The 16,157-nt window shown below is 35.5% G+C and overlaps 1 protein-coding gene across 3 annotated transcripts in view; it reads right to left on the reverse strand.

The window, feature by feature from the left end:
* AK5 (adenylate kinase 5) overlaps nucleotides 1-16,157 on the reverse strand; it is a 106,807-nt gene that overhangs the window by 80,985 nt on the left and 9,665 nt on the right. For all 3 annotated transcript variants that reach the window (XM_067301040.1, XM_067301039.1, XM_067301038.1), the window contains exon 6: nucleotides 2,812-3,003. In XM_067301040.1, coding sequence (XP_067157141.1) covers nucleotides 2,812-3,003 — 192 coding nt within the window. The remainder of the gene's footprint in view (nucleotides 1-2,811; nucleotides 3,004-16,157) is intronic.

Below are 16,157 nucleotides of genomic sequence, written 5' to 3' on the forward strand. Positions count from 1 at the left end.
ACCTATTATCTCCACTGACATTTGATTAAAGGAATGGGATAGGAAGTTAGCAGAAATATACTTAGATTTCCCATTAGAAAAAAGAATATTCAACAAAATGAACACATTAAAAGAAATTATGTTGTCAGAGGAACATCAGAACTCTATAGATACTGTTGGTCTATAAATAGAGCACTAAGAAAAGGAACAAATGGTGGCAAATGACCATTTAAAAAAAATACTATTTTAAATTTACAAATTGCTCTAGTGGTTTGTAGTTTTTTAGGTGTACTTAGCATGTTCCCTCCATTTCAAGGTCATATGGTTTTTAAAATGTCCTTTTGTAGGAATTTCAATTGCTCATTTCCTCTGTAGTATGCATGTACAATCTATTTTTATTACTCCTTTCCTGGCTACTGCTTTCTTTCATTTATTCTCCACCAAATTAGTTGTCTTGGGCATCTGCAAAATGCATTTTCCATTTGCAATGAAATCCCATGAAAATCAGGTATGCCATATATGCTCTTTATCCCTGTATCCCCTAGCCATCAAATTGCCAATGCATTTAACTCCCAGGGCTTTATTCTACTACTTCATCCCGTTTTTGCAACAAGAGAAAACCAATTGCGCTGCAAAAGCAATAGATAAGGCATGTGAACAGTAAAGTCTGCCTTCCAAAGTCTAATTTTCTTCATTTATACACAGATGTAAATCAAGAGTAATTTCTAGATGTGTATGACATATTAGTACACTGTGAGTAGAGACCATATAGTTAAGAGACAAAAACAAATCTTACTTTTTTTTTCACATTAAAGACTTTTGACATTTGGACAAGTCAATGTTTTCTGCATACAATGCTGCTTGGATCAGTAATTGCCAGTAATAAAATACCCACATGCCATGTTATCATTTCCGTACCCATATATCTTTCAAAAAGAAAAGATATATTTAAGGTGCACATTGTAATTTAAATTATCTTTAGAATTCTCAAGAAATGGAGCTAAAATGTTTTAAGTAGAAGACCAAACCTCCATAGGAAAAAAAATCCTCTCTTCTACAGATCTCATCACAGAGAAGGAATTTTAGCCAGGTGCCCCACTGAGACTTTATTTGCAAAAGATGCATCTTCCCTGAAGAGCTAAGTATGCTTTCTATATGTAGAGCACTTGAAAGGGCTATAGAAATGTCACAAAATACATACCTCCTCAATAATGTAAAATAATTTCCAAGAATTCCAGTTCTCTCATCCTTCCTAATAGAGCTAATGAAAATCCTCAAACAGAACAGATACTTTTTGCAGAAAAAAATATAATAGTTTCCTGAGATTTTTACTTGGAAATCCAGAAAGATTAAATGCATTATTAGGGGTACTAACATCATTAGATGGCTTTGCAACTATCAATGTTTTGGCCCTTGGTGAACCTGATCAGCACACAGAACTGAAAAGACTTAGTCACACTTGCTGTGAGGAGAATATACCAGTGTGAACTACCTAGGTTATTCAGGCTATCCCAACAAACAAAACAGGCTTTTTATGTTCTTACGGTATCATATGTGGTACCCAGTTCTGTGCAGTATTACAGCCAGACACAATTTGTAATTTAGAACTTGTCAGTAATTCAACTGTTGTCAATTGCTCATTGATTTCAACATGATTAAGTGCTTTAATACTTTTGCAGTACTTGCTAGCCCTACTTCCACTACTTACTTCTGGTTTTATTTATACATGCAGCTTTAAGTATGTTTTGTGTTTAAAGATAGTCTTTCTTTCCCTGAATATTGCAGAAATCAATATTCCTACAAATTTCCAATATTTACAGTGTAATTTTCTTGTCATCAAATTTTTATCTGAAATGTTAAACTTTCTAGGGGACCAAGTAAGGCATGTTAAAACCATGATGAGATAAACTAAGGGCTTTTCAGTTACTGGTGTCAGTCAACATTTTTATAAACTTACTTCTTGAAGAAGATGTACTGGTTTACTCCCACTCAAGAGCGTCCCTCTGTTAGAATATACTTTTTTCTGCTTTCCTCTCCCCTGCAACACACCCCAAAGGCAAGCATCCAAAAAGTACATGACTACATACAAGGCATAAGACTGCTGCACTGACATAGCAACCAGCGCTTCAAAGGTATTTTTTCCTTCATGCAAACAAACTCTGAGCAGAGGGTTTGCAGCCAGTTGGAGGAGCAATTTATGCCTGCTGCAAAGAATTGACATGGTGCTTACGTGGTCTCTTTGTCATCTACACACAGATGACTTTCGTTCTGTGTTGCTGCATTTTACTGAAAATATTCTTTATAACAGTTATTCAGCTTCTGCCTCAGTTTATACCACTTTGCAGTCTTTCTCAAATTAAAAGGGTATAGAACTCAGAGCAGCCTAAGCCAGCCTTAAGTCTTTACAGTCTTATCTATCCCTGTCTTCAAAATTTGGAAAATGATTGGCTAAATCTGATAAAAACGTCTTAGAGCTATCCATTTTAGAAAATGGTTAAAGTCCTTGTCAATGTTATCTTTTATATATACATACATATATACATACACACACACATATGCACCCTTTGACTCTCATACAAGCTTTTTAGCATCGCAATTGAAAAATATTTTACGGATTTGTACAGAACAACTATATAAAGAATGTCATGTTATACGCAGTACGTCTTCACTTCATATCTACAGAAAAAAGGGAAAAATTTGCCTTCAGTAACCGTGGTGTATATACCCAAAACATAATTTGCCTCATCTAACCTCTTAAAGCAAAAGATCTCAGGAGCCAAATATAACTACAATGACAGCTGAATTTTCAGAGATGTATACGAAAGGACTTACTGTGATGATTAGCCCTTTTTCCTGGAAATATTTAACCAACGGGACAGCATTTTGCTTGAAATTCATTAGTCTTCTCTGAGTGGCTTTCAGGTTATCATCAGGTCTTCCTTGCTGTTCAGCACGTTTCAGTAACCTTTCTTTCAGCCTTTGACTGGAACACGCCAGAAATACCACCAAATCTGGGGTACAGATCTGTGGAAAGAGCAATTCAAAAAGTTGTCAATTTAGTTGACTATCCAGCACAACAATACTCAACAATTCCATTATTATGTGAGGCTCAGATATGGTACATTTGGATAAGCTGGAACTTGATTAAGTTTTGTTTTTTTTTTTGTTACGGGAAATTCATAGGCTTGGGAAAGGGCTTGTTTGTCTTTTGTGAAGGTTTATCTATTTGTTTCACCTGAAATTTTAAGGAAAAAGCTTAATGAAAGTATTTTAGCTCATCTCAGGGACCTTTTCTAGGCTACATGTTTCTCCTTTGCATTACCAGAAGATTCCACTAGCTAAAATTAAAATATTCAAAAAGAGCAAAATCTGTGTCCCATACTCTGCAGGTAACTGTTTGTATGATTTTTGTTTAAAATGCCATTCTGTAAGGTGGCATTTGAAACCCAACAGCCACTATAGAGCTGACTGATGCCTAGGACCAGGTGAAAAGAGATCTGTTCCAAGATCCACAGTAAAGTTACCCACTGACTTAAGTACACTCTTGCTAAGGCTCAGCTTTCCTTATTAATAAATTTATGATAATCGCACCTTTCTCTCGTTAACACATATTTTTAGTCCTATGACATTACTTAAATGCTTCCTAGCCCTGACATTACTATTGCAGTTATTCCCCTTATAACATTCTCTTTGTTTTTTGAAATCTCACTTGAGCATTAGTGCACTTTTCAAGAGGTTGTATGTGGCAGCTAAGACAATTTTAATTTCTCCCATCCAGTTTGGTCAGTGTGTCACACCCACCCATCCCTGCACTAATACTGAGGAAGTACAGCCTTAAGGCAGTGAGAAAAAAAACTTTCAGAAGTTTAGCTCTTTCCCAGTTAAATTCAAGCTACCCTTATGGCTTCCAGCCTTCTTCATGACTTTTAGTTACTCCTGCTATCAAGGAGATATAGCAGACAGATTCTTGGGGTTTGATGGAGGAGAAAGCTATGATAGCCCCACTTTCTTACGAATGCTTCTAAATGTTCTCAGGTAGTCTTCAGAGGCCACTGTTCTTCAGCACATGGTGCATAAAACAGGAGATGCCACTCAGACACCTGAATTGACAGGACTGTAAACTGGGCAGACAGTGTATATTAACTACATATTAACTACAAGACTTCTGCCTTGATTCTGTTCTTTCATGTACCTTGCTGTTGTAACAAAAAAGCTTCTCTCTTTAAAGACTCGCCTACAAATCTTTTTCTCATTAGCTTACTGTCACCTTTTAAAATGTATTAGAATTCTCTGTATGAAGCATTTGAGATAAAAATAAACCCTATTGTGCTGTGCACATTTTCATATGACTACAGATTAGAAGGGGTTTATTTGTTCTCACACATAAGCATGAAGTTCCTTCTGCTGTCCTTACTTATCTGAACAAATAAGTTCATACTTTAACTAATATTAGTAAAAAAAATTTAGCCAGTATTTCAGAAATGACATAATTTAGTTACATTATCAATGATGGTGAATGCTCAGGAATGCTAAATAGACATTATTTCTCATGTATTTACCTATAAATAAAATTACTTTGCCTGTATTCAGTTTAGTATTATGTAAATCAGACAGTCAAGTTTGAACTACACAACAGTATCACCAAGCATTTACACGTATTCTAACTACTAAGTGTAAAGAAGTAACTAATTTATATTTTTATGTTCCTTACACAGTTTTTATTAATATATTACTACTGAGGGTCAGAATGAATGAATTATACTTATGAATACTCTCCATATCTAGGTCACTCTACCTAACAATCTAAAATTGCCTAAAAACAAACATATATTAGACTGAATTTTCAAGACTTCACAGATGGACAAACTTGGGAAATTAATAACCAAGTTCAAACTAACAAGCAAACAAAAAAACCATGTCTAGCTGGATTAAGGCCTTTGAGGGTATCCAGCCTTAGGTATAGTCAGGCTTTTTCGCCTGGCAGTCTAAGCATAGAAAGTTTCTTCAGAAATCAAAAGAATCAATACAGCTTTTCAAAAGTGGGGTGATTGTCATTAGCCTTCAGTTACTCAGGAGGTCTTTGACAGAGTAGGATGCAGAGATGAGGAAGCAGAAAGAGAAAATGGCTAAAAAGCAGAGCTCTAAAGATAAAAGTTTGGTAAGCAGCACTAGCAAGCGGGATTGTGGTCACTTCTTCATTACAGAAAATCAAGCAAGATTTTAAAGAAATTCAATTTTTTTTTAAATGCACATGGTAGATGATTGGAGAGATGAGGACACAAACTACAAACTAAAACCAGCAGTACTAATTCTGGTAATGAGATTTTGAATATTTTACCTTGTAATTTTTTTTTTTTTACATAGCTACCAGAGGAAGAGAAGCTGTTTGTTCTCTTTTGCCTACCTCCAATGCAGGTACCTCAACTTCTGCAAAAATAGAATAACTTTTCACCCTTTCTCAGAATATTTATTTATATAGTTGACGGGTTCATTTTGTCCCTTTCACAGAGTGAGTTATGACACTTAAATTTTACTACCCCATAATAACTTTAAAGCACATAATTTTCATATGAAAGAATACAAAAGTAAGTTTCTGTGGTAGACTTTCATGCAATATGGACTTCATTAAAAGCAGCTCTGTTAAATTAAGATTGTTTAAATAGTAGTAGAAGTCTAATGAGGAATCAGAAGTTGTGAATTTAAAGAGCATACAGTAGTAAACAAATCCAATTTATGATGTGGACCTGAACCATCACTGAAAGAAAATACTACAGGTTTCAAAACATTTTAGGTCATAAAAGAGTGTTCCATGCCTGATGCACATTGCAGGGACTGAGCACATGGTCATCTCATGTTCCAGTATGGATATCCGGCTGACTGGCATTTCCTAATATAAATTACACGGGGCCTCAGAAATTGTAACTGCAAATCAGTGATCTAGTAAAGTGAGGGACAACAGCAACTTAAGCAAGTGAGCAGTTTTATTTAGTATTTCCATTTCTACTGATCCTAACAGTCTAACACTAGCTAAGAAGCAGGGCAAGAAATCTTCAGATGCTTCCAGCTGTAGCTGGTTTTATCCCCCATTTCAGTGCTTGCTCCCAAACATTTTCATATCTAGCATCTACCATGTACTCAGCCCCATGAAGTCGTAACAGACCTCCTCAGGTCTAGAACCTAAGCTTTTGCATATAATGTAACTTCATGAGTAACATCAAACCTTACAGAGAGTAGTTATAATAAACAGATGCCCCAAGAAATAAATAGTCTTAAAGGAAAAAGGGAAAGAAAACAAAGAGAAGATCTCCTTCTGTTTGACACACACGTGACTACAGCCTTCTTCAGTCAATCTCAGTTCTTTAAAGAAACTGTGGCTCAATAAGTGCTGCCTCAGAGCAAGGGAAGGATGTGAAAGACACCATGACCCCTACCAGGTGTGCGGACTCTCATTCGCTTAATTCCCACAAACTGGATTTGCTTCAGGGGTCAGTTCCTTTTTAAGAAAATGTGAAAGCATGCTTTCGGTCTAATTTTTTTCCTTCTAATTGTAAAATGAGGATAATAAGCAGGTACAATACAGTGATTGTTGTGGAAAATTAATTAATTAGGCTCTTAATTATTTCATATTGCTTTTTAAAGTGGAAAGTTCTCTACAAGAACTAAGTACTATTGCTTTACCAACAGTAATAATAAACAAAGCCTTTATATTTACTCTGAAAGTCTTGCTTTTGCAATTTGAAATACACTTCATTCACTCCAATAAAGTGTCAGTGAAAACAATGGCTTAAAATTCTCAATTTATGAAGCACAGTTTCAAATTAACTATTGTCTACATGGTTTTTTGAAGTGGAAAAAAAAATAATTCAAAGGTATTTCACTTTTTGAGGTAGGAATATAAAATAGATTCTGACTATGTGATGCCTCTATGAATTCATCTGTTACCTGCAGAACATGCATCTTTCCCATTAGAAAGTAGATGAAAACCATGTTATAAACATATGTCTCTACTTGTTTTTAGATATGCAAAAGAGTATCATCTCTTCTACATCCGTGGGTATACAGACATAATAGCACTTACTATATTTCTCCTACACACTTTATAACCTCCAGGGTAAACCTGTGAAATGCTATTGATATTTCACTCCTGTTTTCACGAAACACTCTGCTCCCATTTACCTCAACTGCAATTGCCTGCAAGACGCGCTTATAAATTTAAGTTGGAATGTAACAGACTAGTGTGAACATATGGACATCTGGGATTACTTCTCTGGCAATATATTTACTTCTCCTACGTAAAAATAAGTATGAATCTCTTTTTCCTAACAAAGGAAGATGTTTTTTATGACTCACTTGAAAACAAACCTGTTTCTGAAACTCAGAACTAAATGCTGTTGAGTTTTATAACAAGGGAATAAGTTGCGTCTTTGGACTTAATCCGTAGAAAAGATCCACTGTGTATAGAAACAGCACAGGCAGAAGAACTGGATTCCTTCATGCTGTTTTCCCCTAATATGCTTCTTGTGTGGAAGGCAGAGGGTCTTATTCTTGTCCACAAATGTGTGTGAGGAAAGATATTCAAGAAACCATTGTTCTTGTCATCCACATAACAAACTGGCAGTGCAAATACACAGAGTGTCCCAAAGGACAGATGGCTGATGAACAGACCCCTTGTCTTGCCAAAGAGCAGGAATCATAAGCCTGCATTTGGATGTTTCTGCATCTCTAGCTGCAAGCCTTGTGACCAGGCCTTTCTTTAAGGAGGTGAGGTCCCCACAATAACTCTCTCAATGAAGAGAGCAACAGAGGCTCCATACACAAGAACTCAATATTCTGTTCAACTTAACTGATATCTGCTAAGAAGATACAAAGCATGGAAAAACCAGCACAATATTGTAAGATTTGCTTTCTTAGAAATCAGGCTACAAATTTGTAATGTGATTAAGTATTAGTGTTCAAGGAAATTTTCAATTTACTACAACAACAAGAAAGAGATAAAATGCTTGCATTTTATCCTCAGCTAAACAAATATTTTGCGTTTCTAATGGACACATGATTCACACTAATATGTGCCTAGAGCATATAAAAAGTTAGGAACAATAAGATTAATGACATGCTCATAAATTTTCACTTACGAGTTTGTTTTTGAAGTTAAAAGCTGTCATCATAGAAATGACTAAATATTTTATGTTTACAGAAAGAAAAATTTATATTTACAACACACAAAGTAACATATTTTCTGAAGCATAGCTTTTGTATACAGGTCATCCAGTGATGTTCCATGTGTGTAGATTTTGTTCCTATAGTCAGTTTTATAAGAATAAAGAGGAGTGCATACTGAATAATTTCTTACCTGACCATCTTTATTTAGCTGATGCTGCTTCCAAGTCTATTGATGTACACATAAAGGGGAGCTGGATCAGCTTTAAATTTCTGAGCTCTACATTAGAGCTGAAAATGTCCTTATTGTAAAGGAAAAAATAAGGAAATTTGCATATCATAGGGAATATGTAGGAAATAGTGCAAATAGTAGAGAGGAAAGGGATATCGCGCATTTCTGTCATAAATATTATCTACATCTATTGATAGCCAAAGACAGCTCAGGACCAAAAAAATTAGTGGAAATATTTCCTATGCTGACTGCTGGAAAAAGAGATAATTGTGTAAGTTATAGCAAGTCATAATTTTATTGCTGAACACAGAGCTGGCCTAGGGAGATCCTGGGGCTCAGGGAACCAAATTTGACTACTTACTTACTAACTGGAACTCAGCCGAAGGGAGAATCTTGGCCTATGGGTACATGTAGGTTTCTGGTTATGAATAACTTTCTGAATTTTAAATGAGATGAAGAACATATGGCATCAACTCAAAATAAAACTGGTGGGTAGGAAGTGCTCAGTTCTCTCATTCTTTTAGAACAGTATTTACTAGTGAGTAAATCCTACTGTCTTTGGATCTGGATCTCCTTCCTAAACTGGTACAAGGAAGTAAATTCAGAGTAATTCTGTTCAAGTCAGTAGTGCTACTGACGTAAAGCACTGTAAGTGAAAAGATGCTCTCTTCTCTCTGGGGATATTTTCTACATCTCCTCTTATTAGTGAGAGTAGAGTGGTTGCTTGCTAGAAAATTAGATGATTACACTCTCTGTCGTTATTCCTCATTAGGCAAAAGACGAAAATGCTCTGTTTCTTAATTCCTCGTATGTTCCACTAGATACTCATGAGAAAACTTAACTGACAGCTCATGAACAATCGTCATTAATTTCACAGTACTTTTTATTCCAATTGGTAGAGGTTACTAGCAAGCTAGTTTATGTCCATTGTATGGGTGCTCTTCCTTGTAATTAACGATTTGCTAATATAGTTACATCTCTGCTGGGTTATTAGACTGTTTGCATAGATTTTCTTCTTGTTTTAGAAAAGCAAAATCATTAATTATATTGTCAAAGAAGAAATCCTGCTGATAAGATTTTTTCTGGTTTTGAACCATACTCACACTGCCTGTTTTAGGTATATAACTCTGCATTTCAGTGTTTGAGAAATACAGTGAGAAACAGGTAGTTAGACCCCCTAGTAACTGATGGAGAAAGGAAGGTGCCTTTGGGAGGACTGATTCAGATTTTCACCTGTGTAGGGCAGCTAGCCAATAGGAAATGCTATCTGTAAACATCAATAGTAATTGTACAAAGAAAGGTCCAAGCAGATCTCTGGTTCAGAACTGTGGACCAGGCACCTTCATCTACTCTGAATTCAGAACACCAGGTCCTCTCCCAAGGGTCAAGGACCAGTGTAATGACCAGTGATGGAGGAGCTCTCCTTTGGCTAGCTCGACTAGCAGGAAGAATACCTGCCCAGAAAATAGGAAACCTGAGGTCTATGTTCTGTTACCCAGAAGAAATTTGAACCACTGCTTGCCCTTCCCAGAACAGTGCTCTAGCTACCAGGGTAAGAGCAGTAAGACAAATTATAAGACCATCCTATAGTTCTCTTGTTTAGGCTAGGCTTTGAAGAAAGCTATGTAAAATTCATAGGGCCAATGAGAATAAACAAGAGGAAACACAGCAATGTAGCCTGCTGATGTGGTAGCCCTTCCACTCCGCATACAGATGATTGGGTACATACATCCAATAGGGAATTGTATCTGTGAAGCTTATCAGCCTGGGACAACAGACTGGAGATTTTGGGGAAGAGAGGTAGAAGCTGCGGAGTGAGAAAGAGGAAGAAGATGTATAGACTATGATGCAGAAAAGATAGCTTTACTGGAACAAAAAAACACTATTGCAAAGAATAGATTCTTTCTCCTTAAAAAGATTAACAGAATGGCTGCATTCAACAGAACATTTTACTAGTTGTTCCAGAGCACAAATTCTTGGCCAGGGATAGAGCAAGTTTTCTATGAGAAGCCTTTTACACAGCATGAGCTTGGCAGTGGGACTGCCATAGGTCAGTTGGCCACAAACACCTATGTCAGGCTTTGAGGGGACTGCAGACATTATTTCTGCTTTAAGGTTTAGATATCAGGAGGAATGGTACTGCTTCCTTAGCCTGTGAGGTACTGACAGGAAATTAGTTCTTCTCAACATCCAGTTCTGTCCCTTTTACAAAGCCTGCTTTACTTAAGCACAATTAAATCCTGAAATAATTTCCATAGGAATATATCTGGGGGTTAAATAGATAACTTGACTCATACCTGGGCTGAACTAGTTATTCTTTGTGGGTGTAGTGCATATATGAATGTTCTTAAGGGCATTTTAAACAAAGAATCAGACAAAATTTGCTACTCCCATTTACTATTTAAATTAAGACTTTACTTTTTCATATATATCCTTGTCACCCAGGCCACATGTCACAAATTAAAAAATTTATAAAGTAATTCCCACAAAAATATTCCTTCTTTTTTATTAAGGAATTAAATTATATTTATTAATGTGTATTCATTAATTCTACTATCTGCTCTACATTTACAAACAAAATTCAGCTGTACTTACTCTACTGAAATTAACAGTGTTAATGTTGGAAAAGAAATTACTGAAATCAGAAATTATCTACAAATGACTGAAAATGGAAAAAAAAGGTAGTAACTGGAATTAACTGGAAAATACTGAAGTGAGAAATTGTTTTTCGAGGGAAGGGTAAAAACTTACCAACATCTGAGATATTAAACAGAAAGTCAAACTGCAGTTTCTTCTCCACAAGTCATTTGAGTTCAATACACCAATCAGAGACATTTCATTACAGTGTTACTGGAGAGGAAGATATTTAGCATGCTTGAGCATGCTAGTACTGTAAGTGACTTGCTGAATTTCAAGCTGACAGGTTCATGGTAAGCAAACCCTTTTCCTCTTGGAATTTTCCAAAGTGTGCTTGGAATCTAAACAACTTTCTAGTATTTGCACTCAGCAGGAATATGGAATAATTTTGAAATTTCTGGTTTAGGGGTAACTTTATGTCTAGGCTCAAACTGAAAGGATAAATCAGTATGAAATCAGTGCTACGGCCAATCAGAAGGATTTTTAAATGATAAAATCCAGACATTCTCAGATATTTGAAACAAATATATGAACTGGAAGTTCTTTCTATTTGCCTTTAAGTTATCAAAATTCATGTTTTCACTTCTTCTCCCCAGCCATGACTGCTTGAAACTTACTTTGTTTTAAAGTGAGATTCTCATAATCACATGACTTCAAGGCTTTATTAAAAGTACCACTACCATAAGTGTTGGCAGTATTGATTCTGCTGTCTGGAATTAAGAAATGGGAGAATCAGAAATTGGCAAAAATCCAAGATTTTCAATGAGAGAAGTTATATGTTATGTATTCAGTTTTAAAAGGTAGAATCAAAAGAGAAGAATAAGGGCCTTATTTCTACTCAGGTAAGAAGTTCAGATAAAATTGAGTGACTTCTCCAGTATTCAAGGCTCTGAATTCTCACTGACTGAAATTAATAACTGACCATTAAATGAAAGTAAACTAGTAATACAATGAAAGTAAAATAGTTTACAATGAAAGTAAATTAGTAATAAAGTAAAGATGGTGTAAGCAAGTGACCAGAATGGCAGAGCTGCTGCTGGCTGGTAAGCACTGCTGAAAATCTGAAAACATCACTGATGACACCTTAGAGTCTTCTTTTCTGCTCAAAATATAAGGGTGATAGGAACAGTGATATGAACAGAACTGGATAAAATAACAAAAAAGTGATCTTTAATTCAAATGTAAAATTCCTCAGATGTATAAATTGCTTTTTCTACATTTATTTTGGATTGACATTATTATTTGGAAGGAGGGTTTGTTCCCTGTGGCTTCTAGACCTGAACAGGAAAAGAAATACTGTGATTCTATGAGTGCAAATGATATCCTGGTTTCTCTTAAGCACTTTAATCACTGAGATGCAATGTGTTTTAATACTATTCTGCCTAGCAACGCTTCCAGTACTTACTGTCCACAGGAGACAGCCTGGCAACATAATAAGGAGGAAAACGTAATCTTTTAGCTATACCTATGTTTGGGAATGTTAACATAAGTTGGTTTGCTTTGACTCATTTACTAAGAATAAAATTTCTTCCTAGAAAAATGTTCAGCTTCTGGATTAGTTGAAGGGATAAAAATGTGTTGGTAGTACCAAGAGCAATTACACATGAAGTTTAACAAGAATTCATTATCACTGTATATTTCAATACTATAACACTATGCAGGGCAGGTACTGTAACTAGAGTTCACAGATACATATATACCTATATATACTTATATACTATTATATATTTTTATATATATACACACATATATATACTTATATAACTTTTTCAGAAAATAGATGATGAAAGCTCAAATAATGTCAAGTCTCATTAACAGCTGTGTAAGCTATAAAACTGAAGGGTTTTTTTTAGTATAAATAATTTTGCTTTTCTTATGTTAAAGGTGTCTGCAAACACAGCACACTTGTTTTTCACATACGCTTGCAAAAGAAACCAGACACCTCAGCCAACCTTTTCCTTTTCCACTATTAGTATGGTGAGCCATTCCTGATATAAAATTAGTTTTACTTTTTGTAATAACTCAGCACAGTTCATTCTGGTGAAAACCATGTTATTCATACAAGGAGATACATGGAAAATCCATACTATAATATATAAAACGGTTCAGTAAACAGAGTTTGGGGAACTCTATAGCATATTTGGGAGCAAGATGGATTTCCCCCTTCTCTTTCAGTTGTTTAGCATCCACTGTCCACACCATGCAATGGCAGGGACAGGGGAGGTGGTGTGGCTTAGATCAGAAAATGTGCAGGCTTTCTCCTGGTCCGCCTGCCACCGACCGCTGCAGCCAGTTCACATCTAGTTCAAGTTTTGATTTCCTGGCTCTTTATGTGACACTGTGCCCAGATATCTTCTTGACCCCACTGCATAAAACCTCACAAACAGGGAAAACATAAGGGTAACAAAACAATATAGACTTATGATTAATAAAGACCACAAGCGCTCAGGTTTTTGCAGCCTCTTTTGTTTATAGGCCTCCCCTTCTACTCACATTTGTTCAGTCCCTGTTCCAGCCTTATCTATTCTCCCCCGTATCTTGTATCACTTATCTCTATTTCCATGTAGTTTAGTAACTCATCCTTCACATTCACCCCTGTAATTTGTTTTTTATTAGTACCTATATTCTTGGAGTTTGTTTTTTGCCTATGTAAATAAGGCCAAAGGAGGAAGGCTATAAAGTGGAAAATGCTACTTCTAAAATGAAAGCTTTTTTGCTTTTTCCAAGTTTCCATGGGATCGCGGACAAATACGCATCCCAACACACTTAAACAATAAAGAAAAAATTAATAGCCACCCTTGTTCCTGCTGCTCATTCTTTCCACTGGCATCTACTCTATATCCTATACGGTTGAAGAAGCTGAGAAGGCCAGCACATAGGTGGAATATTCTATTTACCTTACAGAAACTTACCATCTGTATTTTAATTTACTTCCTAAACTCCAGAAGTGTTTTAGCTGCTTTATGGAACAAATAATAATGCACAGTCACTGTTCTAAAGTATACAATTTCATATTAGAATCCACGTAATCAAAACAATTAACAGTTGTGAAGAGATCATGAAGTGAGGGAAAATGGTTAACTAAATAACTCCTATTTCATGAATCTTTCGACAGTTCCCCTAAATGTAACCTTTAAAATGGCTTGTTATACAACCTTTTCTGTTGTTTTCAGGTACATAAGCATGCAACTGTTTTAAAGAAAACCTCTAAAAGAGTAACTGTTTGTCCATGATGAAATTAATAAGAATTAGCTCTTATTCAGAACTTTTTATCAATAGATCTCCATGTTCTAAAAAAGATGTCATTGTAAGAATAAGGCACATGTATTACAGAAATGTGATTTGACTATTTCCGTTTCATGGAATTCCACCCTTTTCTTCTGAAATATGTTCCATTGCTTAATAGGTCTTTCTCTAATTAGAAAGTGTCTTACTATTTAGTCAAAACTTCCTTTGCTGAAATTTCAACTAATTACTTCTCATCTTGTCACTTTTGGCTAATGAGAACAATTTTGTACCTTCCTCATTATAAATTATGAATGGCTTCTACACACTGCTAGCAAGAAAGCTATAACATTTATAAGCCATGGAAAACACCAGTCACATCTTTAATTGCAGACCCACACAAATTATGGCAACAGTTAATTACTGAATTCTCCACAACTCAGTCGTGCTTTCCATTTAGGGATCTTTGAGCTCCTTAAAAATGTTAGCACGTTTAATGTAAATAATCTGACATGCCATGGATTACTATCAGCCTCATAGCGATGGAAGATGGGTGCCACTGGGGAAGTAAGTGGCTCAGTACAATAAATCTGCGGCAGAGCTGTGGATGGGATCCGAGTCTGCTGATCTAAGTCTGCTGAAAATCGACTTCCGTTATCACAAGACCATGCTTCCTACGTGAGCAGCTTTATGGCTTACTAAACAGAGAATTTTAAAGAAATAACAAGCATATTTTATTTCTTTATAATATAAAGCCAAGATAAAACATTGAGCATATCCCACTGGTTTAAATAGGTGTTGTATGTTGAAAAAACTTCTGTCAGTCCTTCCACTCTCACGTCCCCCGTTCTTCTTTCATCAGACACAACATCAATGCAAAATCACAGCCCCAAGAAATAAGCTTAAGTCACACAATTGCACAATATACTGGAAAAGAAACGGAGGCAAGGAAATGACCATTAAGCCTAAATTTCTCTTCTCTGTTTCATTTATAACATAGATAATCTTCTCTTTTGTTAATTATAAGGCGATATAGCTGGCAGTCATTGGCCATATTCTGTAATAACTATTTTGTCTGTTTCCTTTAATTTCCTCAATTCAGTCTTCTAAATTTTGCCCAGAACAATACCTTATAAAAGCACACTAATGAAATGTCTCATTAGCTGCTTTCCTTTGTTACTTCTGTCTTGGCAATGCCGCTTAGAATTCAAAGTACAGAAATGGTAGTACAGTAGCGATTGTGAAGTACTTTGAAATGTTTTGCCTGAAGGGCACTCTAGAAATTCAGCACTGAAATTGTAACCTTTGCTTGTGACCATAACTGTTACGTTAATGGTGTTTGATCAGAAAATGGCATAAGCTGTTTGTTTCTCCACTGAATTTAAGCATTTTTACATTAGTTTAAGATACACGTGTGAAAAAAACATCCAAACAGAACTCGGGAATACAGTTTTAGTGACTAAATCTTAGAACTGTAGTTTATAATAACGAAAACCAACCAAGTTTCTTAAAAAAAAAAAGCATTATTTCTTGTTTGGAAAAACTTGCAAAACATAGGCAATTTTAATCCTTATTTTATACCAGTCTTTTCAGTGCACTGTAATAACCTTGAGATTAAATGCATTATGAAGATATGCACTAATTAAAATATGTTTCTCTTTAATGTCAATTAAATTGAACAAATAGATATGGAAAGATAATGTTTCTTCCTCTTTCTAAATTATTAATATCTGAAAAATATTAGTTGTTAGATTTGATGTTATTTTCTCCTTCATCTTGAGAGGATTTTCATTACTGAAACAGGAGGCTTGGATTATTGGTTATATTATCACACTGTCTTTTTACAGAATATTCTGTCTTTATACTGTATAACGTAAGCCAAAAGAATAACCTTTTGTCAACCTGTAATTATGCACTTGCAAAGATT

The sequence above is a fragment of the Apteryx mantelli genome, chromosome 8, assembly GCF_036417845.1.
Source record: "Apteryx mantelli isolate bAptMan1 chromosome 8, bAptMan1.hap1, whole genome shotgun sequence".
In the NCBI taxonomy this organism is placed as follows: domain Eukaryota; kingdom Metazoa; phylum Chordata; class Aves; order Apterygiformes; family Apterygidae; genus Apteryx; species Apteryx mantelli.